Source organism: Acartia tonsa, chromosome 4 (assembly GCF_053477335.1).
Source record: "Acartia tonsa isolate MP-2025a chromosome 4, ASM5347733v1, whole genome shotgun sequence".
Lineage (NCBI taxonomy): Eukaryota > Metazoa > Arthropoda > Copepoda > Calanoida > Acartiidae > Acartia > Acartia tonsa.
The window spans coordinates 8,247,185-8,273,426 of NC_137263.1; the positions used below are offsets into that span (position 1 = coordinate 8,247,185).

Here is a 26,242-nt window from a genome sequence, read left to right on the forward strand (position 1 = left end):
AAGGACTATACCCGAACATTTTATTTAAGATTAATACTTTTCAAACTAAAGTTATCTTGTATATAATATAGATATTAAATTCTTACCTAGCCTTTGTCGGCGTGGTCATAATTGTCAAATTTGGTATGAAAATCAAGATTTAGTACCTTTTATAAGAATATTTAAAAATTAATGTATTAAAAATTATTGTTCTGTATATGCCATATTTAAACATTAAGATTTGGATTAATTATACTTTTCAAAATAAATATAATTTATAGGTTAACAAGGATGACAACATCCATAAAAGCGAAGCACTGAAACGGTAGGACAAACGGACATTAACACCTGTAATGTATAGTGTCTGAACTGAATAATCAGAATATAAAAGTTTAAGAGTCGACGCAAAATTGTATGTAAATTTGTTGAAAAACTGCTTGATACAGGATAATGTTTATGGACATACTTACATTTTTAGGACTTGATTATAGAGTTGCTTCGCTTATAATACTGTTCTTTGTTGTCACAGGAATCAATATACCAAAAATCAGATCAAACGGATAATTAGTTCACATAAAAATTTGCTTTTAAAAAAGTAGAAAAATCAACATGTTTAAAATGGACGTACGGACATTCTGGTAATGATTATAGAGTTGCTACGCTTTCTAAATCGTACCTAACTACTACAGGAATCATCATGCAAAGTTTGAAATCGATAGGACAATTCTAACATGCCTAAATTAACGAATAAAAGCTATCTATCTCGGACGGACGGACGGACCGACCCTAATTATAGAAAAGCTTCGCTTTTAACAATAAGCCTTACATAAATAAAAGCCTACCTAGATTTTTAAAAAGTTGAAACATAATATAGAAGTACTAATTTATCCATCTTAAGTTTAATTTGTAACATCCTATTATTAGGAAATCTATACCTAAGATTTTATACCTGTTAATTATATTTTTTCTATTTTGATGAAAATGTTTCTTGTTAGTCAGGAAATAAATATTAATAATTTAAATTATGAAAATTCAATGTTTTATTTGATCAATGAGTGTTAAAAATTTTCTAAAATTAAAATAAACTTATCATACTGTATTTTGTATTATTTTAAAATATTTCTTTTATATTCAAATTGGTATATTTCTTTCTTTTGCCCGAATTCCTATTTATGATAGAATTTGATAAGATTTTTAAATAAAAAAAGAATATTTTTGACATAATTTTAAAAGAATAAACTTAGTCGTATTTTAATGGAATAGTTCAATGAAAGGTACTTGCATAGGTACAAAATAAACATATTTGATACTCTTAGTTTTAAAAACAGTTTAGATTAAACTCTGGCGATTTGTACAAGCAATGGTTCAAAGTTTTAAAGTGCTTTATAATTTTTATGGAAAAGTGGATTTTCATAATCTTTTACGGTATTTTTTAAAGTACCTACTAATACGCCGTGAAACTTAAAGTTATCTTGTATTTATGGAATTATTTCATTAGATGACTAAGGTTCAAATAACTAACAATATACCAAATCTATTAAATTTTCGTCTGATTCAACAAAATAACTTACCTTAAAGAAAAAATTCCTTAATATTGTTGAATGTCGGACTTCCAGTGATACAAAATCACAAACAAAAATCTGAAATTATTTCCTCTTTATTATTCATTAATATGATGTTTGTTTATGTTACACTTACCCTTTTAGTTTCAGATGAGAATGGGTTGTTATGAGACACCTAAGGAGGGAGAAGAGGCTGGTAATGATAGTTCAGCAACTGGTGATAATATTGTAGGTAGGCTGCATGCAAGGGTTAATAAACAAAGTGATTTCATGCATTTTAAAACAAAAAAGGGATAGTTTTATGAGAAGCATTTAGCAAAACGATTATGGTATTTTGGTTGGAGTGTCGCACATTCCTCCCAACATCCTTTAACTTTCCTTGTACCATGAATAAACTTCTCTGAGAATATTGATGAGATCAGTCAAACCGTTAATGAGATCTTAGACACACATACTTTACTGAATAGGATGTAGACCTAAAAGTATATGCTTTTTTTGGGTTTTGTCGGTTTTTTGTGACATCGAATCTTAAGGGGCGTTTCGTCATATTTAACAGTAGCTTTTGATAGGTTATGTTAGTTAAGGTAAGGGGCTAGAAATAGGAGAAAAGCTACTGTGAAATTACGACGAAACGTCCCTTAAGAGGCGATGTCACGAAACCGACAATATCCGCTTTTTCTTGCATTATTAAAGTAAATTGAAATAAACCGTCTAGTCTACCTATTTTAGTGTTAATATAATTAAGATATTGCTTTTTATTTTGTTACTTAAGTACTTACTTTTTTAAAGTTTACATAATATGTATTGTTCAGATGATGAACTTGACGTAGTAATGGAAGGAGAGGATGATGATATTGACCTGGAAGAATTAGATGAAAATGAACGGGCAGAATTTAATGTAAGAGGCACACTTATTCTGTCTTAATCATTTGGTTAGGAAAAGATATTAAAGTTTTCTTTAAAACCTATTTTTTTAAATTTTATTATCTTTGAAATGAAACTATTTTTGCACAAATCAATATCGATGATATTGCAAAAAAAAAATTTAAATATACATTATTTTATTTACCCACCTAAATGGTTTGATTTTAATTCTTTTTTTCTGATTTAGTTAGCCTTATAATTTTATAAATGATACTAAGAGGGGGGGGAAGTTTTAAAACATTTGCGTAAACAGTGAGTATAGGCTTTTTGAATTGAGAGGATAGGTTATTAGGGATAAAATCATTCTTATATGATAAATTTTCCCGAGTTTTAAGATTTTTTGGATAGGCCTCCGGGTTCAGGAGCTGTAGGCCTCCAGGTTCAGGAACTGCAGGCTTCCAGGTGGTCTATGGATAGGTAAAAATCCAAATTAGATTTTTTTTTTGAAGAGTTAGAGGTCATTTTAGATAACAAAATATGCATATTTTTAAATGTTATTTACATATTTGAACAAAAAAATGCATATTTTGTTTAATAAGTTGACCCCTATCTCTTCAAAAAAATTAAATTTTTATTTTTACCTGTCCAGAGTCCAATTGGAGGTCTGCAGCTCCTGAACCTGGAGGCTTATCCAAAAACTCTTAAAACTTGGGAAAATTCATAATATAAGAATGCTTTCTTCTTATTTAACCTATACTCTCAGTCCAAAGATAAAGTCTATACTCACTGTTTACGCAAATGTGTCAAAACTTCCCCCCCCTCTTGAAGATACGTGCAAATGGATATAAAAAGTAAATGTAAAGTAAACTAAAATTTGCCTCTACAGAAATGAAATATAAACAATATGATGTAAATAACTTGTATATCTTCCTAGATTGATGGTACATACAACTTGTAAGTCATTTAAATTGAGATTATATTATAATATATTTTTTTTTTAACATTTAAAAAGTACCTAGTATATGTAGGTATATATTTTAGGAGCTAAACAGACAACTAGACGAGCTTGATAAAGTATTGGACTCTTTAGAGCACAAAAATGATGATATTCACAAGCAGCTCAGACAATTACTTGCTGATAGCAAGGAGGTAAGATTAGTTTCAGTTGCATGGCTACTTTACCTTACTTGCAGCTGTGGCAAATTGTTTTTAATTGGATCGTTATACTATCAGGGTAATAATGCAATTGAAATGGAATTCAAAACAATGTGTTTCTTAAATATGCAATCTTTAATAAATTAATACCCTCCGAACAACCTTGGCATCCTCTAAAGGGTGGGTAAGAAATGTGGTGTACCTAGACGAGATCTTGGTTAATGAAGTGCTTGATTATGTGGCCAATGATTGCATTGGGTTGTGCCTATGACTTGGCATCGGCATTCCTCCAGATCTTTCAGTTAATGTCAAGAAATATATTATTGGATTCCTTTTGTTAAAATGAGGTTTGGGCTACCTTCTGACGTCTTAAAGATTGCGAATGCTATAATAGTGGAAAGCTTTATTTGAAACTTTAAAAAGATCAACTTAAGGGCTAATTCGTATGTTAAAAAAAAGGGTTTCTTATGAAAATAAATTTCACTTTTTCAGGCAAGACAAGAGATGCAAAATTTAGACAAACCAAATGGAGTAGAACCAGAAGTATAATTTGCACATAGTTAATCATTTTTATTATTTTATTTATTAAATTATGATCAATATTTATGAAAAAGATTAATTTTTTATTGTTTTTCATGTAAGAAAAGATATGCAAAATTTAGTCAAACCAATTGGATTTAAACCTGATATGATAAGAGCATGGTATCCCAAAAAATACTCTTTCTGGTTTATAGCCAACATTTCTTCACTTATTATATAAAGAATTTGATCTCTATACATTTTCACATCAGAATCAGAAAAAATGTGGTTTACATAAATTAACATCGGAGATTTTCAGAGCTATGTTTTAAAAGTGACAGAAAATGAGATTGTGAAATTCGTGTTTTTTTATCTTATTCTTCACTAAGCAGAATTATATTTTATACCGTAACCTATCCATCGAAATTTATGAAATACAAAGTAAGGTTTTCTTTCTCAAGAGCTTTTTAGAATACTAGAATACTTTGGCCTTAAAAAATCTCCGTTGTTGCATTTACAACAACTGTATTTTTTACATATTGGTGTGGAAATGTAGAGATTGAGAACATGGTTTTTTTTATTTATCTCTTTTAACTTAAATAGGCAGTAATTGCTTCAAAACCTAAAAATAACTTATTTATAATTTACACCTAGCTATTCATTTTATTATTTTATTTATTATTCATACTTTTATGTTAGTTTTGGGATCTGATGATTTTTATTGAATCAAATGTTTTAATACCTATGTAAATTTTTGTTTGATTGTTGTCTGTGTCTTATAAAGGTGGACAAGAATATACATTTCCTAGCACCAAATATTAATTTGATCCATTATTACTTTGAATCCAGGGGGGTGGGACTACCTTAATTTTTACTAGGACAGTCTGTCTCCCAAAATCGGCTGAAATTGCAAGAAAATAAGAAATAACCCAGATTTTGTGGTTTTTGTCAAGATAGCGGAAAAATAAGGGGAGGGGTTAATGCAACCAGCAAATGGCACTTAGAATTCGAATTTTGTAATTTTTCAGAAATTTTGCATGAGTAATCCTGGGTACCGGGTAGGTCTATTTTCCCTAAATTGAACAAAAAGTTGGAAAAGTAACGGCTAACGTCTGGCGGCTCAGCCGTTTAGCCATTTTAAAACTATTTTCAAGGCAAATCATCACGAAACCTATCTCCACATAATACTCTTTGCTGCTCCAAAACGTTTTCTGGTACTAGAAATCTAAAAATGTTTTTTTTTGTATCATTTCGCATGATTTAAAGCAAAAATATGTTTTAAAAAGATGATTCCTACATGATTTATGGAAGATTTGCCCCAAAAAACGGCTGAGCCGTTAGCCGTTACTTTTTCAACTTTTTGTTCGATTTAGGGAAAATAGACCTACCAAGGATTACTCATGCAAAATTTCAGATCGAAATTCGAATTCTAAGTACCATTTGCTCACTGATCATGAGATGGTTGCATTAACCCCCCCCCCCCCTTTTTTTTAAAAACAAATATATTGACCCCACTCTCCCCTTTCCTGACTCTTTTGTTTTACTATGATGTACTTAATGAATATCAAATGTTATAACCTACAAATATTTAAATATATTTTGAACAAATATCAATATTTGGAGAAGCTGCCAAATTCATATCTAAATAGATTACCTAGATAGTTTAAATTATTTATCATAAAACTAAAATCTTTAATCATTAAGACAGGCAGCTAGATCTTAATCTAGTCCTTATAAATGCTAACTTCTTTTTTATGCTTTGATTTTTTTTATTATATTTCAAAACAAGGATATCACAGAATTTCTATATAGAGGTTATTCTTGTAAATTAGGTAGGTAACTTTTTCAAATCGTATTTACAAATAAGAGAAAAAACATATTTTTGAATATATTTATGTGATTAAAAGATGATTAGGTGTTATAATATATTCATATATTTACATCTTAATTGGGTTTTTTGGAAGAATTAGCATTTAATAATTCAGCATTTGATTATTTACAGATTAAAAGATGGGAAGTCGAGAAAAAGCTTTTCAATTTTTACGTGAAGTGCCCAGGCTTTCTGAGGGTAATATAGGCAAACTACCAGGTAAGAACTTATACCTGAAGGGTGTAATTAACAGGGGATAGTTCAATGAAATGGATTATACTAAGAGTTGGCGATTTTATCTTTTATGGTTAGTTCCATATGGGTTCAGATAAATTCAATTTGATACAACTTGTTCTGAAATTAAAAATCACTGTATTATAATATACTTATCTGCAGAGAGGACGTCAGAAATATTTTTTGAGGGTGTAATTTAATGTACTTTGTCAGAGTTTGGGAACGGGGGGTGGGTAAACAACCATAAACATACCTCCGGAACCTGAACGTCTATGATATAATGATATACAATAAATATATATTATTCCCGTATATACATAGTCTCGATAACGAAGTGCTTTGTACATTAAGAAACATCCTAGACAGCTAAAAATTAATTTAGAGCTTCCTTACACATTAAATGTTATTTTTAATAAGAGTTTTGTGCTAAACAAAACTGATCTACCTAACAACTGTTTTTGAGAAGCTATAATTTTATATTCTGGTTTATCCTTACACTAGCGGCTTCGCCCCTAGCCTCTCGGGGCTTTGCCCCAAGACGTTTGATCAAACCAATTTTTGGTATTTTAGATTTTAAAAATTTTCTTTGTCGGGGGGGGGGGGGGGGGAAGTAGTCGACCCCACTTTTAGTTCTGGTTTTAAAAAGAAAAGAAATATTTTTTTTTGGGGGGGGGGGTGTCCCACCCCCCAAGAAAATAGTTATAAACCTTCCCGGGACCTATGAGAAGCTACCCTGTAAAGGAGAACCCGATCGGTTCAGCAGTTAGCGAGATCCTTCGCTACAAAAAAACAAACTGACATCGTTCTACTTTGTATTATAGATAGCTTTTTCAATTTTGTTTTTTAAAGGGGGAGGTAGGTCGTGCTAAAATTCCGTAAAATTGTGAGTTTTAAAAATTTAGAATAGAAGTAGAACTCTAAATTTTGTATGGCAGTTGCTCTAACATAGTACAATATTATACATATTCACGTTATACCCCATTAAAGCAACTGCCATGCCAACTTTTAGAGTTCTACTTCTATTTAAAATTCTTAAAACTCACAACTTTACGGAATTTTAGCACAACCTACCTCCCTTTTTATACCTACACCTAATTCTTTCAAGGTACAAAAACTCCAAAGAAGCGAGGGTACGGCCAGAATGGCAAGGAAAGAGGGTGGGGAGCCAGTGCAAGACAAAAGATGCACTATGGTCCCCTGGGATATGAGAGTGGAGCCACGCCCATCCAGAGGAAAGTTCCGTTTGAAAGATCTTATAATTACGGCCACCATACTGTCAAACAATTTCCTCCTATTTCACTGGAGAATTTACAGCTGGCTATTGATACAAGTAAGTCTTATTATTGTTTTTGTGTTTACCTACTAAAATATTTAAAGTTTTGAAATAGACATAAGGAGAACAATTCAAGTCTTTAAACTACATCTGATGATGGAGTATTAATTATCAAATAAGAAACCCGTATTTTACATTATCATAACTCGGCAATGGCCTCTGTATAGCTGTAGTGTATAAAAATACCGCCGATATTTGGAAAATAAAAATTTGACCTTTCATAAAAGGCAGGGCTATTATTCAGCCAATTAATTTCATTTGAAATTGCCGAAAATTAGATAATTTGTTGGAGTAAAATTGGAATAAAAGTTTTTTTTGAGTAACTGAAAGGGAAGTGGGTAAGAAGGAGGGAGAAAAAAAGGAAAGGGGTTGAGGGGGAAATTTTCACTTTGAATTGTTTGTCCGAATTACATTCACTTCTCACTGATAAAAGGTGAACTTTAAGGAGTAGAACAAAAATAGAATTCATTCCCCTTAAATACTTAGACATTTCTTGTTAGAATAAGGGGGGGGGGGGGGGGTTAATTCAACCATCTCGTAATCAATGTATAAATGGCAATCCGAATTTCGATCTGAAATTTTGCATGAGTAATCCTTGATAGGTCTATTTTCCCTAAATCGAACAAACAGTCGGAAAAGTAACGGCTGGCGGCTCAGCCGTTTAGCCATTTTATGGCCTTTTTTTAAGGCAAATCCATCACGAAACCTATCTCTACATAATACTCTTTGCCACTCCAAAACGTTTTCAAACAATTCTAGCCGGCAGTTGCTGGTACTAGAAATCTAAAAAATGGTTCTTTTGTAAATGGCACTTAGATTTCGAATTTTTATCTGGAATTTTGCATGAGTAATCCTTGGTAGGTCTATTTTCCCTAAATTGAACAAAAAGTTGGAAAAGTAACGGCTAACGGCTGGCGGCTCAGCAGTTTAGCCATTTTTAAAACTATTTTCAAGGGAAATCATCACGAAACCTATCTCCACGTAATACTTTATGCTTCTCCAAAACGTTTTCAAACGGTTCTAGCCGCTAGTTGCTGGTACTAGAAATCTAAAAATGTTTTTTTTGTATCATTTTATTTTATGATTTAAAGTAAAAATATGTTTCAAGAAGTTGACTTCTTCGTAATTTATGACAGATTTGCCCAAAAAATAGCCAAAAACGACTAAACGGCTGAGCCGTTAGCCGTTACTTCTTCAACTTTTTGTTCGATTTAGGGAAAATAGACCTACCAAGGATTACTTATGCAAATTTCAGATCGAAATTCGAATTCTAAGTGCCATTTATACATTGATTACGAGATGGTTGCATTAACCCCCCCCCCCCCTTAATGCAATAAAAATTTATTTTAGAACGTATTGATCCGAGTAAGCCTATCGACCTGACGGCACTCAGCTGTTCTGGAGTTTTCCCAATTGATCCTGAGAAAAATCAATTTGGATTTAATCTAACCAATCAGGGCATGGACCTGTTTAAAGCTAAGGTAATACTTGTGTTTGGCAACCGCCAAAAACTGTAATTTTTGTTATGTAGAGAAATATTTATCAATAATTGCAGCCTTTTATAGATTACTACGTGTAGCCTTTATTTGATGTTTTTAAAGATCTTGAGAAACCAATGCAAAAAAATGTAGAGATAACATAAGACTAGAGAAAATGCGCAGCGCATAAAATGGTACATTTTTTGTATAATAGAGTTTTGGTTATTTCAGATTTTGCTAGGTTTTTCGGTTCTAATAATGTGCAAACCTAGGTTGTGTGGCCCACTGTTTGCCAATAGACATCCTTCAATGTTGCTAAAAAAAATCTTCCTGCGTATACGACTATATGCAACCATTTTATTAAAGCTTCTCTATACCTAAATATAATGATATACTTGTGTATTTTTTTGTGCTCAATTAAAACTTTATTTAGGTGAATATTGAAGTGCAATGGGCAGACGAACAAGCCATAGCTGCTGTTGAAAGAAATGGGGGTAAAATAACTGTGGCCTATTATGATCTACACAGTGTTGTAGCACTTGCCTCACCACTGAAATTTCTTAAATCTGGACAACCAATTCCTCGAAGGTAGGAAATGGAAAAATTATTTTGTTAAGATATCTTATGCAATCATATGTTGTAAGTTATTAAAAAGCTTGTTGTTAATTGTGTTGGTTTTAAAAGTTTTACCTTTCGCCTATTGCTTAACCTTTGAAAACTTTCATAAACTAGCAAACTCTTGAAAAGTGTGGGGGAGGATGCTTTGACAATATTTAAATGTAGAATGGTTTATTTTGGTCGATAAAATGGCAGGATAAGAGTGCATACCTAGGTAAATAACATCTGATTTTTAAATTTCCTTTCAGAATAAAATATTGGGGTATGCTAATGTCGTTAGAGTGAGTTGCACCTGGACTGAACAGTCAACTTGTCAACTCAAGGCCAGACTCTTGGTCCTTCACCTCATACCCGTAGTACAGTACATTACAGACAACCAACTCTCTGTGATGCACGACCTTTGTCTGAGAAGTCTTAACTGTGCATGGTAACGAGTTGCGCCTGTTTTGGGCCAAGGCATTCCCCCCACTCTAACTATTTACGTCGCGCATTTGACATAGTAGCAGTGGGAACCATTTTTAACGTCTTTAGTTTTGACGCGGTGTCGGACCGAGATTCGAACCTATCACCTTCCCGACGACGAGCGAATGCGCTACGTGTTGAGCCACGGTCGTGGGTATAGTCCCTTTCGTAGCAACTCCTCTTAGGGGGCGTTTCGTCATATTTTCACAGTGTCTTTTTATAAGTTATTTTAGGTTAGGTGATTGCCCCGCAGGGGCTAGAAATAGGAGAAAGGCCCCTTAAGAGGCGTTGTCCCGAAAGGGACTAAACCCCAATATTGCTTTAATCTAATATTAATACATCGTTTAGGTTGACCCCTCCTGGTAATTTGTTGCACAAATATTGTGATCCAGCCTCCAGAGGATACCTGGCTCATCAAGATCTTCTCCAGCAGGAACGGATAGTCACAGCTCAAAAATATGGATACGAACCTCCAGTTTATGATGAAAATGATGAATTATTTAAGAAAACCAAGGTAATATATTTAATATTTATACCTTATAGCATAAAGAAGTGTGGCTCACCTTCCGTGGTGGTAGAAGCTTGATTCACTCTGAAATACAGCAGCCATTAGAGATCAATCATACATCATCGCAATAAACAACATTGATAACATCACAGATTTTACTGCCAATATTCTGGAGACTATTTATACAGGATTCTTCACTTATGGCAGCAATCTTCGTCATTAATATCTTCAGTTTCAACATCACCCATTAGGTTGAGTCACAGGGAATCTTCTCTTCTTGTTTCTCTAAAATAATAAGAAGATACAGATTGGCGTCCCCCTTCTTTAGAGTCTAGCCCCATGGCTAGCAGGAAGCATGACGAGCCATAAAGTCCACATCAGGATGAGGATCGTCAAATATATGGTCAGCATCTGCAGTATTGATTAGTTCATCCAAGTGGGAGTAGTCCCAGTAAAAACCATGTTCTGCCCATATGCGTTCAGCTGTTGAAGGGGAGATAGGTGCTGCAGGTGATGTTGATATTGGTGATGTTGATTCAGACCTGTTCAATGTAATAGATGTGTCTGGAGAAGCATTTGTTGAAGATGGTGCTGATGAATCTGTTGCTGCTCCATCAAGTTGTGGTAATCTTTGAAAAGTAGCTTTAATTTTCTTTTTTGCATTTTCTTTGATTAAAGCTCTTCTATCATTATTTTCAAGAATATTATGTTCATCCAGGTCTGAATTTTCCATTTCATTGGCTACAGCCAATTGCTGGGCTGCTTGTCTGCGTTGGTTTTCCATCCATATATCTAGGTGTTGATAAATTGTTGGTCTAGCTTGTGCTGGAGAGTTGTTTGAAGAATTATGCGATGATGTTTGTTGTTGAGGTGTAGTTGTTGGGTCTGATGGTGAAGTAGTTGAAGATGAAGACTCAACAATGTTTGATCTCTTTGTCCTGACAGGTATTGTCACATGATATTCTTCATCAGAAGATGTATCATGTGAGTCCTTGAGAGGGTTCCATTCGTTGGTTGTTTTAATAGGACTATGTATAATTTGTTGCTTAGAATTGGCCTTTGTTACAAAGCAACGATTTTTGTCAGTAATGTACGTTTTAGATCTTAACGTTGGCTGTTCAGAGTGTGTGTGAAGCATTTTCTGAATTTTGACTTTATTATCTTGAGATGCAGTAACAATGAAAATATCTTTGGCCTTATGCTTATCATTTTTTGATGTAATTGGAATGACAAAATCTCCCGGCTGTGGATTAGAAATTGGCTGTTGAGGTAAGGAGGAGTTGTGTTTTTCATTGTGAGAGTCTCTGACTGTTTTTTGATGAAGTTTTAATCTTTGGTAATCTATATTTAAACTAGCGCCAGTATTTAAATCCCTGTTAAAGTAAATTTCATATGCAGAAATCTTACCATTTCTCCTTAACTTTTTATTGAGCAATTGAACAACATATTGAATTGTGGTATTATTGACCTGTCTACCATCAGGTTCAATTCTTATTAACTCCTGTTCAAGTTCATAACAAGCCTTATCAATGACGGCGTTTTCATTGATATTGAAAACGTCAGTATTGGTCAATGATATTCCAATTTTGTTAAGGTCTTGATCTTTATTTTCCAGTAAGGGTTTGAAACCTGGGGCATTGTCAACTTTAACTATTACTTCTCCTGATAGTTTGATAGGAGAAAGTAAATCAATGAGTCCTTCTTTCAGATCTTTATGGGATTCGGACTTTATAATTTTGGCTACTGTGAAAGAAGAAAAGTTATCTCTGATTGCTAGAATAAATTGACACCTTCTGCGAATGACGTCAGCATGGAAATGTGTACCTGGGACTGTAGTATCAGTTTTAGAGTAGTGTGGTACAACAGAAGGTATTTTTTTCTGGCTGGAACAGAAATGGCAGTTTTCATATAATTTTTCAAGCTCAGGGGTAAGCCCTACAGAGTAGAAACTGCGATCAAAATGGTTTTTAAGCTGACTTTTAGTTGGATGATTTAAATTAGTATGCAGTTGCCATAATACAGCTGGTAAATGACTGGAAGGAATAACAATCTGCTCATATCTAACCGAGGCAAATGCATTTGGTTTAGATGTTACAATCAATAACCCATCACTATTTAGTTTTGCTACAGAAGAAAGCCTTCTTATTTCAGAATAAAATTTGCCACTTTGTTTGCTAGGGGTTTTGCCTGATGTAATTAAATATTTAGCTTGTTGACATGCCCTACTTTCATCCTGCACATTTTTCCATGCTGTTTGATTGTTTAAAATAGACGGTATAGACTCAACTTTGGCTGCGTTTATGGCATAAGGATTTAAAGTGTTAACAGATTCAGAAACAAAGTTACAAATGGCACAGTAATCAGCTGCACATTCTGATGGGAACCTTGATTGGTTATCCCCGCAGGCGTTAAGTTTACCTTTTCCACTAACCAGTTGAACAGTGATAGGTATTCTGTTAACATTAGTTATAAGGGCTTGAATTCTAGGATTTGAAGAATGTTGACCTTTCCTAATAAGATTACAAGCATCAGCCACTGCTTTTGAATCTGGGCAAATAATTATTGGTTTTTTGCTTTCTTTCAATATATGATATTCAGCTGTAATTGCTGTTGCAAAAGCTAGGGCCTCTAATTCGCAGCTGTTCCATTTAGAATGGTGTTCACTCAATTTATTGGAGTGAAAAGAGACAGGTAATTTGGAGTTGTCTTTAACAGCATATAAAACATGTCCTATTCCAGGTTTAGATTTGGCTGCGTCAACTACCAATAAAAGTTGATCATTTGGGGAAGGCAGATATAATGTTTGCAAGTTGTCAATTGCTTCCTTAGCTTTATTGAAAGAAATTTTTAAAGATTCATCCCATTGAATGTCCTCTTTTGAATCTTTACCAGCCACAATCTGATCAAAAGGATCGAGGATAATGGTTAGGTTAGGGGCTGCAGGCATCAAAGTTTTATATAGACCGATCCAAGATCTTAGGTCTTTAATATTTTTAATGTCAGATGAAGTTGTATTTTGCAATGAATTTATTCTGTGAGGTGAAGGGGACAAGTAACCACCCTTTTTCCAGATCCACCCTAGTATATCAACAGAATCAAGAAAGATTTTTGTTTTGTCTGCAGAGACTTTTAAATTGGCCATATGTAATTTTGACAAGACTTGTTCATAATTGCTGGCTGTTTCGGCCGGAGTGCCGCCGCCGATATATAGATCATCGGCGATCCTGGCAACAAATCCAGATTGCATCTCAAAAGATAATACCTTAGATAGAAGTTCATCTAATTCCTCAGATTGTCCTAGGAGACCTTGACCGCTGCGTTTCATGAACCTGAGGCCTCCAAAAGGTGTTGAAATTCCAAGCCATGCGCCGTCATCTGTAGAAATATGGTTCTGAAAAAAACCTTGATAGAGATCCATTACAATTATGTGTTTCCAGCGGCCCAAATGTAAAAAAATGTCTTTGGGCTTTGTAATTTGGGTAGGGATATTTTTTAAATGGTCATTGACTTTCCCAAAATTTACAACTAATCTGACGTCTTTTGTGGTCAATTGATCTTTTGGTTTATTTTTAGCCCTTTGTTTCCTAACCAAAAAAGCTGGACTTACATGCTGTATTTGTATGTTGTGTTCTTGAGGGATTCCCAAAACGTTAGCAGCCGTGAATTCATCACATACTTGTTGTAGCAAAACTTTAGTAGAATGATCATAATTGATATTGTTAACCTTATTAGCTGGGGGACGAGATTCGTTTGCCCAGTTAAGACGACAAATGTGGCGGCCAAATTGCATATTATATCCCTTGGACAGATCTTCATTGAAAACTTCCTTATATTTTTCATTTGTACTTTCTATAAATTTAATAATGTTTTCATCAATGCCATTTGAATTTATTTGAACAGATTTATATTTAATTTCGCCATCAATAGGAAAGGTTAAAGTTGCGAAGCATTTAGGTTCAACATTACAAGTGATATCCATGTCCATAGTCCTTATTTGAATCTTATTGTTGCCATGTTTAAGTTTAATTATATCATCAGTGGAGTTCGTAACAGAAATAAAACCATTGGTTACCTGGCATGTTTGAGGAGGTGGCCATCGTTCATCCTTGTTTTGGTGGCATGGTTGAACTGCAAGTAGTTGATTTTCTTCATGCGGTACTTTATATGAAACAGCTTGACCAGGTAAAACAGTGTGAACATGATTGTTTTTTACAATAAGATTATTGGCTGTGGTTGAAGCATTGGTGGGTAAAATCAGCATTCTGTTTGTCTCAGGAACTGTATATTTGTTATTTATCACAATATTTTTGTTGTTTATATCTTGAACTAGTTTGTTGTCTTTAATAAAATTGTTTCCACCGACGAAAGAACAATGTAAATCTCGTACAACAATTGCTTGGAAACGTAGTTGAAAATTGTTTCTGTACAATATTTCATCAATTTCGCCCATGGCAGGCAGTTTAGTCTTTCCATCGGCTAGGTTGCTTAGTTGATTGTTTGGTTTAATGAAAAATTGGTGATCAACAGCTGTAGAATATTTGACAAATGAAACTGTGGCCCCGCTATCTAGATCAATATGAACATTTTTGCCGTTTTTGTCTTGTAATGTTAAAATTTGTGAAGGAACTGGTTTGATATAATTACATCCTGCTGGCTGGTCACTGAAATTAGGACATGGATTAGATGGCATAATATTTTCTGTTCTGAATTGATTACTATTTTCAACAGATAATTTGGTAACCTGTTCATGTGGAGATATAGGTTCGTAACCATATTCAGCAGCAATGTCGTCTTCTAGTTGAAGGTTGGATAATTGCGCGGTGGCTCTCTGTAGCAGTTGTGTTTTATCTTTTTGTGACATGGATGGACAATTATCTTCACCTACATAATGGCTGGTGAAAACTTCTCTAGGCTGCTTTGAGAGCTGGCATAAGCGGCAAAAAGGAGGTAGATTTGAACGATATTGAAAAGATCTGTTTTGAGCTGAAGGTTGGGGCGGCTGTGGTCTTGGCCTGGGGGAGGGTCTGTATGGTCCTCTTGCGAATCTCTGTCTTGGTTGACGTTGTGTGTTGGAATAATTACATGCTGGCTCTGCATCAGGTTGGTCATAATCTGGATCAGATTCTTGTGGCTGGGTATTAAGATGTGAAACTTGAGGAGAGATTTCCTCCATTTCTTCGATGTATTGTTTTGCTTTGCTGAGTATGTCTGACTTGAAATCCATCAAACGTTTAGTATTGCCTATTTTGTGACAGTATGCTTCTTTGACGTAGGCTGGTAATTTTGGATGGAGAAGTTGTAGGACATTAACAAGAACAAGATCTTCCATTGTTGGAGATAGTTTTTCATCTTCTGTAAGTACTGTATTCTGCCATTGAACAGTGTCCCCAGTTTTTCCGAGGTTTCCCATGATGAGGCTCCTGTAGTTATTGTACAATCCAATCGGTGTAACATTTCCAGTGGGATCATACTTGATATCTAGAATATTAAGGAAATGAATTCCTTTCTGCTCAATGCCATAATCTTGTCTGATTTTTTTGTATATCCAGTCAACACTTGTGCTGTGTCTTACTATCGGTTGATAATAATCTTGATGTACAAATTTCGCAATTATGCAGAGAAATTGCCGCAATTCTTTTCTAATCGTTGATAAATTAGATTCTGTATCTGCAGCATGTAGAACTCTGATGCGGTCTGGATAAGTTTCAGCTGCCTCCCATGTTGTATATTCGCCGCCATTCAGGAATTTGTGGAATCGTTCGTCAACTTCTAGATAAATCTCGAGTGCATCTTTCCATATGTTGAATGTTGTGTCGGTGACTCCTTCAGCTGGTAGGGGGTTCGGTGCATATATCTTGAGGGTCGCCATTGCAATGTTATCACAAGTTTATGTATGATGTATGATTGATCACCAATGTTATTGTATTTCACTTTTATATTGAAAATTTTAAAGTTTTAAATTGAAGGAAATTTACTTTTTTTTTATTTGCGCGGTTGTGACCGCAAAGAGTCTTGTTTTCACAAAATTATACTTTAGGTTTAAAATGTTTTATTAAAATCTTTGATAAAATTAAAATGGTTTAAAAATATTAAAAGATTAAAAGGATAAAGTAAAGATAAAATGTTTTTTTTTAGAGGATTATTTTTTCAAATCCAATTTTTAAAGGTAAGTTTGATAAAATCAAAAACCGTAAAATAGAGGAGATATCACTGAATATTTTATCACATCTCCAGGTAGCGTCTTTTCCCGGCCTGGGCTCGACCTCGCTGCCACCACATAAAGAAGTGTGGCTCACCTTCCGTGGTGGTAGAAGCTTGATTCACTCTGAAATACAGCAGCCATTAGAGATCAATCATACATCATCGCAATAAACAACATTGATAACATCACAGATTTTACTGCCAATATTCTGGAGACTATTTATACAGGATTCTTCACTTATGGCAGCAATCTTCGTCATTAATATCTTCAGTTTCAACATCACCCATTAGGTTGAGTCACAGGGAATCTTCTCTTCTTGTTTCTCTAAAATAATAAGAAGATACAGATTGGCGTAGGCTAAGGTTGTAAGGAGGGAGATTTGTAGGAAGTTAGTTAGGATCCTAACTGTCGAGCAACTTTAACCATGCTTTCCCTCGTTCGTGCTCCTTGAATACAATCAACTGTGTGCGAAGCTTACAATCTAAGATTGGTCAAAGAATTATCACTTCCAATCTTCGTGTGTATCTTAATCCTAACTTCAGAGAATCTGGGCTACATACATAGGCTAAAGAAACCTTTGATTATTTATTTGTTAGAATACCCGAAACTTGTAAATCTAGTTGTTGGAATGCAACGTCTTAAAGTTTAAGCCATATCTTCAATCCCTAAAAACAGCTTAAATGATTAGTCTTCTATACTGAGCGTCTTGATTATTATAACAATTTATTTCAATGAAATAATTCTATTCTATTTAGGATCCTCGGCAAATTTTCTTTGGACTGGAACCTGGCTGGTTAATCAGTCTTCAAGATAAAACAATTTATAAACCAGAGAAGGAAGAATTAAAGGAGATGTATGTTAATTGAATAAACCTAAGTACCTAGTCAATAGCTTTTTATTGTTTGCATTACAGATTATAAAATGCCCAAAAAGAAAACAGGTCAGCGAAAAAAGGCTGAAAGGCAGAAAGCTCGACAGAAGGATATTGCTGCTAAAAAGGTTGTTATTCTTGTTAGAAAAGCGTAGAGTCTTTTAGAAAGCTAAATATTCAGAAATAGCTTCTTATTAAAAGTCATTACGAAACCCAATTGAAATAAATCTATTCGTAATCGTTAAAAACTGGTATTTGTCAGTTTATATTGATTTTTTTTTTAAATGACAAAAAATGTGCTTTCGATTTGACCGACTGAGTAAATGATTCAATACTTACAACCAGTGTTCTGGAGCCGGAGCCGGAGCCGGGAGCCGGGAGCAGCAACATTTTTGGTGGAGCCGGATCCGGAGCCGTATTTTTCGTTAAAAACGGCTCCGGCTCCGGACTAGCTAAAAATGATTTTTTAAAGTAATATTATAATTTGGCAACGGTCTATTTGCATATAATAAACTGAAAAACTATTGTTACTTAACAAATAGACACACATCCTTCTACTTTTATATAGCTTTAATCAAATAAAAGCAAAATATTTTATATTATTTATTTTATTTTATCAAATTCAATAATGAAAAAAAATTGATATATTAATTTTAAGGTAGGAGCCGGAGCCGGAGCTGGAGCCGGAGCCGGAGCCGGGAGCCGTATTTCCAAATACGGCTCCGCGGAGCCGGAGCCGGAGCCGGAGCCGCATCAAAATTATACGGCTCCGGTACACTGCTTACAACCAGTGTTCTGGAGCCGGAGCCGGGAGCAGCAACATTTTTGGTGGAGCTGGAGCCGGAGCCGTATTTTTCGTTAAAAACGGCTCCGGCTCCGGATTAGTTAAAAATGATTTTTTAAAGTAATATTATAATTTGGCAACGGTCTATTTCCATATAATAAACTGAAAAACTATTGTTACTTAACAAATAGACACACATCCTTCTACTTTTATATAGCTTTAATCAAATAAAAGCAAAATATTTTATATTATTTATTTTATTTTATCAAATTCAATAATGAAAATTTTTTTGTATATATTAATTTTAAGGTAGGAGCCGGAGCCGCATCAAAATTATACGGCTCCGACACCCTGCTTACAACGGATAGTATGATTACATTCTTTATAAAGGAGTATAGATAAATCTCTACAAACTAAACTCTTTGCTGTGATTTAAGATTTTACTATGTTCATATTCAGGACCATCGAGCCATTGTAGACTTGCCTGCCAACTTCAACATGGAATGTGATAAATGCCAGAGAAGGCAAAAAAATAGGGCTTTCTGCTATTTTTGTCAGGTACGTTGCAAAGGCTTTGTTTAAGTTTTTTTTTATTTATAACGGTGTAAATAACTTTGCTTTCTGCCGTTTTTATGAATATTTAAGCTATTAAATATCTAAATATTTTTTAGGAGAAGTATTTGACGTTGTTCAAAAACTTGTTTTAATTGAAATATACTTGTAATTTAGCGAAAAGACATATTTAATGTTTATCAAACCAATATTATCACTACTTAAGTAGGTATTATTTTTTTTTATTTAGTTATAAGTTTGAAATTACCATCCAACATAAGCTAAACTTCAGGATTATTTAGAATCATTTTATATTATATTTGCAAGTATTTGTAGCCTTTATATGTATAATTGGATCATGGGACTGGGAGGAGAACGAAGTAGCGGGTTTCGTCGTTTTTTCACTTTAGTTTTTCTCCTATTTCTTGCCCCTGCGGGTGTCTCTATTCCTGCAGGGCAATCATCAACATTTACCTAACCTAACCTAAAATAACTTATCAAAATCTACTGTGAAAATACGACGAAATCCACTAATTCTTTCCATGATCCGTATACTTTGTTTAGAGCTTACAGAGGTTACCAGTGTGTGCTGAGTGTGGGAAACAGAAATGTATGATGAAATCTGGTGACTGTATAATCAAACATGCAGGTTAACAAATATTGGTTCATGCAAAGAAAATGAAGTAGCTGGTTTCGTCGTATTTTCACAGTAGCTTTTGATAGGTTTTTTTATTTTTGGTAAATGTTAATCATTGCCCTGCAGTGGCAAGAAATGGGTGAAAAGCTACTGTGAAAGCACGACGAAACCCTCTACTTCGCTTTCTTTTCATGATCCCAAATATCTTCTTGAATACCTAATCAATAAGGGGGAACAAAGGAGGGGGGGGAGGCGAAAGTGACACTTTTTGAAACCAAAACTAAAAGTCAACAAAGGAACTCAACTAAAAAAAGAGTTACAGGTCTGACATTTTGCATGGCAGTTGCTTTATAGGGGTACAATATGGAACTGTGAAGAAACGGCAGCGCAACTGCCGAAAACCGCCGTTTCCCGCCGAATTTTTTTTGCCTTTTCTCGGCGGTTGAGCCGCCGTTTCTTCACAGTTCCATATTGTACCCCTCTAAAGCAACTGCCATGCAAAATGTCAGACCTTTAACTCTTTTTTTAGTTGAGTTCCTTTGACTTTTAGTTTTGGTTTCAAAAAGTGTCACTTTCGCCCCCCCCCCCCTTTGAAACATCGTTGAATTAGTTGAAATAAAAACAAAACTGGGATATTATAGATTTGTTTCTTCTTATTCTGTTCAACCTTTCCTAGCGTTTTGTGTCAAAAAGTGGATGAACATAATAACATTTACTAATAACAATAAATAACTAGGGATATTTTTACGGTTAGAAATAAGATAGAAATATTTGTTTTTAATTAATTTCTAATATAGGTATAATTTGTTAATAGGAAACTATATATGATTCTTAAGCTGTCTTAAGATGACAATTATAAACAAAATTGAAATTGTAGATAAAGAAAAATAGTTAAATTAAAACTACAAAATATGAGTTACTAGGTACCAAATAAATATAATTTTTGAATTGGATAAGTTTTTAATGAACTTTAATGATAATCTTTAATTTTTTAGGTCAATATACAACAGGAATGCAAATGGTTGGAGCTGTTTGTGATTTTTGGTAAGAATTATATAGCATAGGAAGTTATTTTGTATGAAGCTTAAGATCTCGGAAATTGCTGGTACGAATTTATTTTTCTTTTCAGCAAAGCTTTATAAATGTCTTTGGGTGAATGTATGCTATTTTCCTGACCTGCTTTGCCTTCTGGTTCCTAGAGGCGAAGAACGAAGCAAAATAGTTCCTTCTTATGCTACTTATACAAGGAATTTTCGTGAACAGGATCAGGCTTTTGGCGAATTGCATTTCATAATTACTTACATTGCCTTATTCGACTATCAAAGACATCTGAGGCTGCAACATAATTTTAGATGTCTCTAAATTGAAAACCTTCACCTTCAATAGGTATTACTTTACAGTGAAGCCTGGGTGTGCCATGGTCGGAAGTGTCTGCAGAGTCACGCGTGTTCCTGCGTCTGCAGGGAGGCCGAGTGTATTGAGTGTGAACGTGGTGTGTGGGAACATGGCGGCAGGTATGTACATTGTACACATTTTATTTCCTTTCAATGATAAGGAGGTGAAACGTGAAATATTACGAAACTTTTAAGAGGGGCGAATTTTATAAAAAGTATTAAATGGCTTGATTGAATAAAAAGTATTAAACGGCTTGATTGAAATTATTAAACTAGGATTGCACTCGCCAAGTCAACAGCATTTGCGGAGAACCTATCTGAAGTCTACTTGAAGTTAATTTAGCATAGTGCAAGGAAGCTTGTAAATATAAAATCAAAACTTTTTTACTTTGATTTACTATAAGTTTTTGTTTTATTACCTAAACAATTTATATGTTGTTTCTTGGCTGGTTTAAAATGATAGATCTATAATATCCCAAAAACAATCATATGATATCCAAAAAAGATTGCCAGCATCTAAATCTTGAAGGTATAATTAATATTTTAGGATATTCTCCTGCAGCTTCTGTTTGAACATACTTTGTGAAGATGATCAATTTGAACACCAGGTGCCATTTTTATTAAATACACACAAAAATAAATACTACCTATTTTTTTATTTTAGTTAAGAAAACCAAATAAGGGGGGGGGGCGAAAGTGACACTTTTTGAAACCAAAACTAAAAGTCAAAGGAACTCAACTAAAAAAAGAGTTACAGGTCTGAGATTTTGCATGGCAGTTGCTTTATAGGGGTACAAAATGGAACTGTGAAGAAACGGTGGCGCAACCGCCGAAAACCGCCGAGAAAAGGCAAAAAAAATTTCGGCGGGAAACGGCGGTTTTCGGCGGTTGCGCCGCCGTTTCTTCACAGTTCCATATTGTACCCCTATAAAGCAACTGCCATGCAAAATCTCAGACCTGTAACTCTTTTTTTAGTTGAGTTCCTTTGTTGACTTTAAGTTTTGGTTTCAAAAAGTGTCACTTTCGCCCCCCCCCCCCCTTTATAATGTATAATTTGCTTTGTCCGCCAGTCTGTTAGTCATGCATAAAAGACATTGAAAATATTTTTATTAATATATCAAGAAGGTTTTTGCGATTTCTAAGAATTTAATTATAGCACATTTATCAACTGAATATAGTCTCTGTAATTCATTTTGTCTGTTTGTCCTTCTATGATTTTTTAGTGCTTCGCTACTCATGGATGTTGTCTACATTGCTCCATAATTGAAAGCTTTCTTTTCTTTAAAAATAATAAAATCTTTCACTAACATCAACTTTTTAAAAAATGTACTGAAATAAAACCGTAATTAACTTTGTACAACCTTCTTTCTGATTGTCTGGCACACAAACAAACTTCTATTATAGGCTTCCTGTCAAGTTGTCGAGGCAGAGAGCTTGAAATGTAAGAGTTGTAACAAGCACGGTCAGTTCAGCTGTCTTAGATGTAAAATTTGCTACTGGTATGTTTAAGATATTAATGTCCTACTGGTGCCAAATCACATAGATTTATTTTATACTTATATTTTCTTTCACATAAAGTAGTAAGGTTTTTGTTTGTCTGTTCAGATATCATTATTCTTTAACCACTGAACCCCGGATTGTTTTAGACTATTTTTTCTAAATATAGATCTTTATAATTTTTGTTGTACTTTCTTTGGAATACAGATCCCTCATTGCTGAAGCAAAACCACTAAGTAGATTTTTAAAGCATGAATTACATTTTTTATATAAATATCGGTGAAACTTTTGAAATTGTAGAAAGTTTAGTTTTTTTTGTTTAGTGATGATCACGTCAGGAAGAAGGGACACAAATATGAGAAGAATCAACCTCTGCCTTGTCCTAAGGTAAATTCGTTTTAGTACTTTTCTACAAAGAGTCTTTCAAGCATGAAACCCCCACCCCCGCTTTTTTAATTACATGAAAAATAAGTGGCAGGGTTAGTTTTTTTTCATTTTCCTAATACCTGCAGTTTCCTTACCCTAACCCGATCTAAGCTAACAAACAAATGTAAAATACCCTCTTACTAATTTTCAATTTTGTTTCAAAATAGAGGGGTGGTTCGATGCTCAACAAGGTATTTCAGAGAAAAGCTTTTTTTTATAGAAACAAATTTAAGGAAATTCATGTAAGTAGACTATTCATTTATCATAAAATAATCAATATGGGACTAATTTTCTTTTCTTACTAAGTGTGGTTATGAAACCGTGGAGACGAAGGCCATGTCTGTATCCACAAGGTCCCACAAGTTTGGTAGACAACAACAAACTGTTCGCGAGGAAGGGGATGATGATTATGATGGTGAAGGTGATGGTGGCTATGGTGCGTATGGAGGTCAGTAATCTAATAACTTCCAGAAAACTATCAAAATAGAGTTGCTGAGAAAGGAACGGAACAATAAACTATACATACAAACAATCAATTGTTTTGCATTTTGGACCCATAGACAAAAAATTTCAAATGAAAGGGTTAAGTTCTGCTTTTTGTCTACTATTGGAATATTGTAGCTCATAATTAATTAAGATTTTTGACATTTTTTTATCTTTAACTATTAGTGGGCCTTGCGCAAAATTTTCGTATGAAAACGTATTTGTTAGGTTAGCAGTTAAAAGAGCAAAGGCTATTGCCCCATTGCACCAAAAATACCCCCCCGCCCCCCCCCCCTCTTCCCTAGGTTCTAGAAAATATTAAGATTCCAAGTTGAATGAATTCTTCTAGAAATAGAAGTTGATATATTTTGTAAGAAGATAAATAAAAGATTTGGTTTTTATATTATGTTTATGAGTTATATTTTTTTTACAGGAGAATACACAGGTTACACTGGAGGATATGAAGAGGATACTGGGGAATTTGGAGGATATTATGATGATGACAGGTATGATATATCAATATTATTATAATATACTGGAGGATATGTAGAGGATACTGGCGAATTAGGAGGATATTATGATGATGACAGGTATGATATATCAATATTATTATAATATACTGGAGGATATGTAGAGGATACTGGCGAATTTGGAGGATATTATGATGATGACAGGTATGATATATTAATATTGTTATAATATACTGGAGGATATGTAGAGGATACTGGGGAATTTGGAGGATATTAAGAGGATACTGGAGAATTTGGAGGATATTATGATGATGACAGGTATGATATATTAATATTATTATAATATAATGGAGGATATGTAGAGGATACTGGAGTATTTGGAGGATATTATGATGATGACAGGTATGATATATTAATATTATTATGATATACTGGAGGATATGTAGAGGATACTGGAGAATTTTGAGGATATTTAAATAAATATGATATTGTAGTGAGGATGATGAGGATTATGACGAGGATGAGGAAGAGGACAGTGAAGAGGAGGAGGAGGAAGATAAACAACAAAAGGAAAGATCAATAAATGTAAAATAAATTTTAGTTGCAATTGATTCTTAAAGTATTTTTAAAAAAGAATCAGTTTGAGTTGTATTTTCTAGATCAATGTCTTATAGCACGAGAGTGGGAGGGGGAGCTTGGGTTAAATTTGCCTCTTCTTTTGTCCCCTAAAAGCCTTGGAACTTCTTAGACACTTTAATTTCCTTTACTTGAGGCTTTACATTATTTTTTTACCACCTCTCTTTCCACCACCCTCCCATACTCCCATGCAAAACAACCTTGTCCCCAACAATTAAGCCGTTTATGAGATCTTACATACACAAACATTAATAAATAGAATGTTTAGATAATGATTTGAAAAGGTCTTTTTAGTGCATTTCATATTAATTGATCTTTTGAATATTAGGATAAAAAGTGAAGTAAATAGTATTTAACAAAATTCTACCTTCAGAAGATGAAACTGTGATCAAAAATATACTTCCTTCTACCAACACATGTAAATCTGGATGGGATATGCAATTTAAAGAAAATTTTTGCCTGCTACCTTTTCGCCAGATTAAATCGTTTTTGTTTATGTTTGTTATTATAAACAAAGAAACTTGCGAAGAAGATGGAGGCAAAATTATTTTTTCTTAAATTGAATATTTCTCCTTGATGTCATTTGACTTCATTTCTTATTCAGATGTTTTATCATAACTGTTGCATTTTAGAAGCGCAACAACTATAAATTTTAGTCATGTCCATTGTCAGTATTCTCCTATTTTATAACGTAGTACTAGTAAGGTTTTTAGTCTGTCCGTTAAATACGTTAACCACTGAACCCAGGAACTTCTTGGTTTTAGGGAAGTTATATATGTGTTCCCTGAAAGTTTTTTTAAGATACCTATTAAAATTAAAATTGGTTAGGGCTATTTTTCTACGCCCTCCTTCCCCTCTAAGAATACAAAGCCTTAGATGCTAGGGACACATACCTAGTACCTGTTAATTTGTTTAAGTAATTCAATAGAAATAAAATTACTTCTCTCTTTCACGTATTCTCATCTTTTTCACAGCATTTTTTCAACTTTCATCGTTCATCTAAAATATAATTTGATATGTAGCTAGTGCGCTTCTTATGGACATAATTGTTCTTGTTACATTAGTCTTCTATCTAGATTATAATATCTGAATAAAAAATTAAAAGTGACATTATTGTGTTAATTAATGTAGTAGAATACTATAGTTGTTAATTACTTGTTGTGATATTTTTTAATGTGAATTTATAATTTATTTATATCAATAAACATCACATTGTTTTATTATTTTTAAAATTAAAAAGCTAATATTTTCTATAATTAGGGTCGGGTCGTAACGGTTAGCTCTTCACGTTAATTTATACATGCTATAATTATTAATTATCCTATCGATTTTAAACTTGATTATTCTTGTAACGACTATGTACGATTTATGAAGCGTAGTAACTCTAAAATCGTAACAAGAAAGATCGTACGTCCTTTTAAAACATGTTGATTTTTACAAACATTGTATGATATAAATATCCTATTCTTCTGAATTTCGTAATAATGATTCCTATGACACAATATTACAAGCGGGGTATCTCTAAAATCAATTCCTAAAAAATAGATTTGTGTACAATTTGGTTGATGGTAGGCGGCTGATTATTTGCAAGCAGTTTCCCTTACTAAAGAGCTTCCAGTATACAACTCGCTTGGTCCGTAGGTCATGATACGAATCACATTGAACTTTTAAAGGGTGTGCACTAGTGCAGCAAAGAAAAACAAACTTT

At 33.7% G+C, this 26,242-nt stretch overlaps 4 protein-coding genes and 1 long non-coding RNA gene across 18 annotated transcripts in view; 4 read left to right on the forward strand and 1 right to left on the reverse strand.

Annotated features, from left to right (window-relative positions):
* The window catches only part of LOC145315912 (uncharacterized), a 915-nt gene extending 763 nt beyond the window's left edge, over window positions 1–152 (reverse strand). The window contains exon 1 of the long non-coding RNA XR_013878189.1: window positions 18–152. This is a non-coding gene — a long non-coding RNA (uncharacterized LOC145315912). The remainder of the gene's footprint in view (window positions 1–17) is intronic.
* LOC145315910 (uncharacterized) overlaps window positions 1–1,685 on the forward strand; it is a 7,730-nt gene extending 6,045 nt beyond the window's left edge. For 5 of the 8 annotated variants that reach the window (XR_013878177.1, XR_013878181.1, XR_013878182.1 and 2 more), the window contains one exon: window positions 157–1,685. The gene's annotated coding sequence lies outside the window, so the exon portion shown is untranslated. Of the gene's footprint in view, window positions 1–143 lie in introns of all 8 variants that reach the window. The other 3 variants (XR_013878180.1, XR_013878179.1, XR_013878178.1) reach the window with 3 other exon arrangements.
* On the forward strand, window positions 797–6,082 carry LOC145315911 (uncharacterized). Of its 3 annotated transcripts, none has more exons than XR_013878186.1 (5): window positions 797–1,773; window positions 2,354–2,439; window positions 3,447–3,554; window positions 4,053–4,364; window positions 4,636–6,082. XR_013878186.1 is itself a non-coding variant. In XM_080156053.1 (4 exons), exons 1-4 carry the CDS (start codon window positions 1,692–1,694, stop codon window positions 4,107–4,109), a joined length of 333 nt encoding a protein of 110 aa, XP_080012179.1. In that variant the 5' UTR covers window positions 797–1,691; the 3' UTR covers window positions 4,110–6,082. The 3 variants fall into 3 exon arrangements, 1 of the variants encoding a protein (XP_080012179.1); XR_013878188.1 differs by having other exon boundaries at window positions 4,053–4,262; window positions 4,779–6,082; XM_080156053.1 differs by having other exon boundaries at window positions 4,053–6,082.
* Window positions 6,060–17,698, forward strand: mRpL15 (mitochondrial ribosomal protein L15). The gene is made up of 6 exons (XM_080156051.1): window positions 6,060–6,168; window positions 7,289–7,513; window positions 8,867–8,997; window positions 9,428–9,582; window positions 10,423–10,588; window positions 17,540–17,698. The coding sequence occupies exons 1-6, from the start codon at window positions 6,090–6,092 to the stop codon at window positions 17,648–17,650; spliced, it is 867 nt and encodes a 288-aa protein (XP_080012177.1). The 5' UTR covers window positions 6,060–6,089; the 3' UTR covers window positions 17,651–17,698.
* On the forward strand, window positions 17,693–25,754 carry Noa36 (zinc finger protein 330 homolog Noa36). 5 transcript variants are annotated; one of them, XR_013878176.1, is made up of 13 exons: window positions 17,693–17,783; window positions 18,899–18,997; window positions 19,556–19,640; window positions 20,624–20,672; window positions 21,029–21,142; window positions 21,570–21,630; window positions 22,427–22,521; window positions 22,843–22,906; window positions 23,252–23,393; window positions 23,862–23,934; window positions 24,393–24,466; window positions 24,861–24,952; window positions 25,599–25,754. XR_013878176.1 is itself a non-coding variant. In XM_080156049.1 (12 exons), exons 1-12 carry the CDS (start codon window positions 17,706–17,708, stop codon window positions 24,872–24,874), a joined length of 948 nt encoding a protein of 315 aa, XP_080012175.1. In that variant the 5' UTR covers window positions 17,693–17,705; the 3' UTR covers window positions 24,875–24,986. The 5 variants fall into 5 exon arrangements, 1 of the variants encoding a protein (XP_080012175.1); XR_013878175.1 differs by having other exon boundaries at window positions 25,611–25,754; XR_013878173.1 differs by having other exon boundaries at window positions 25,640–25,754.
* Window positions 25,755–26,242: the final 488 nt, after the last annotated feature.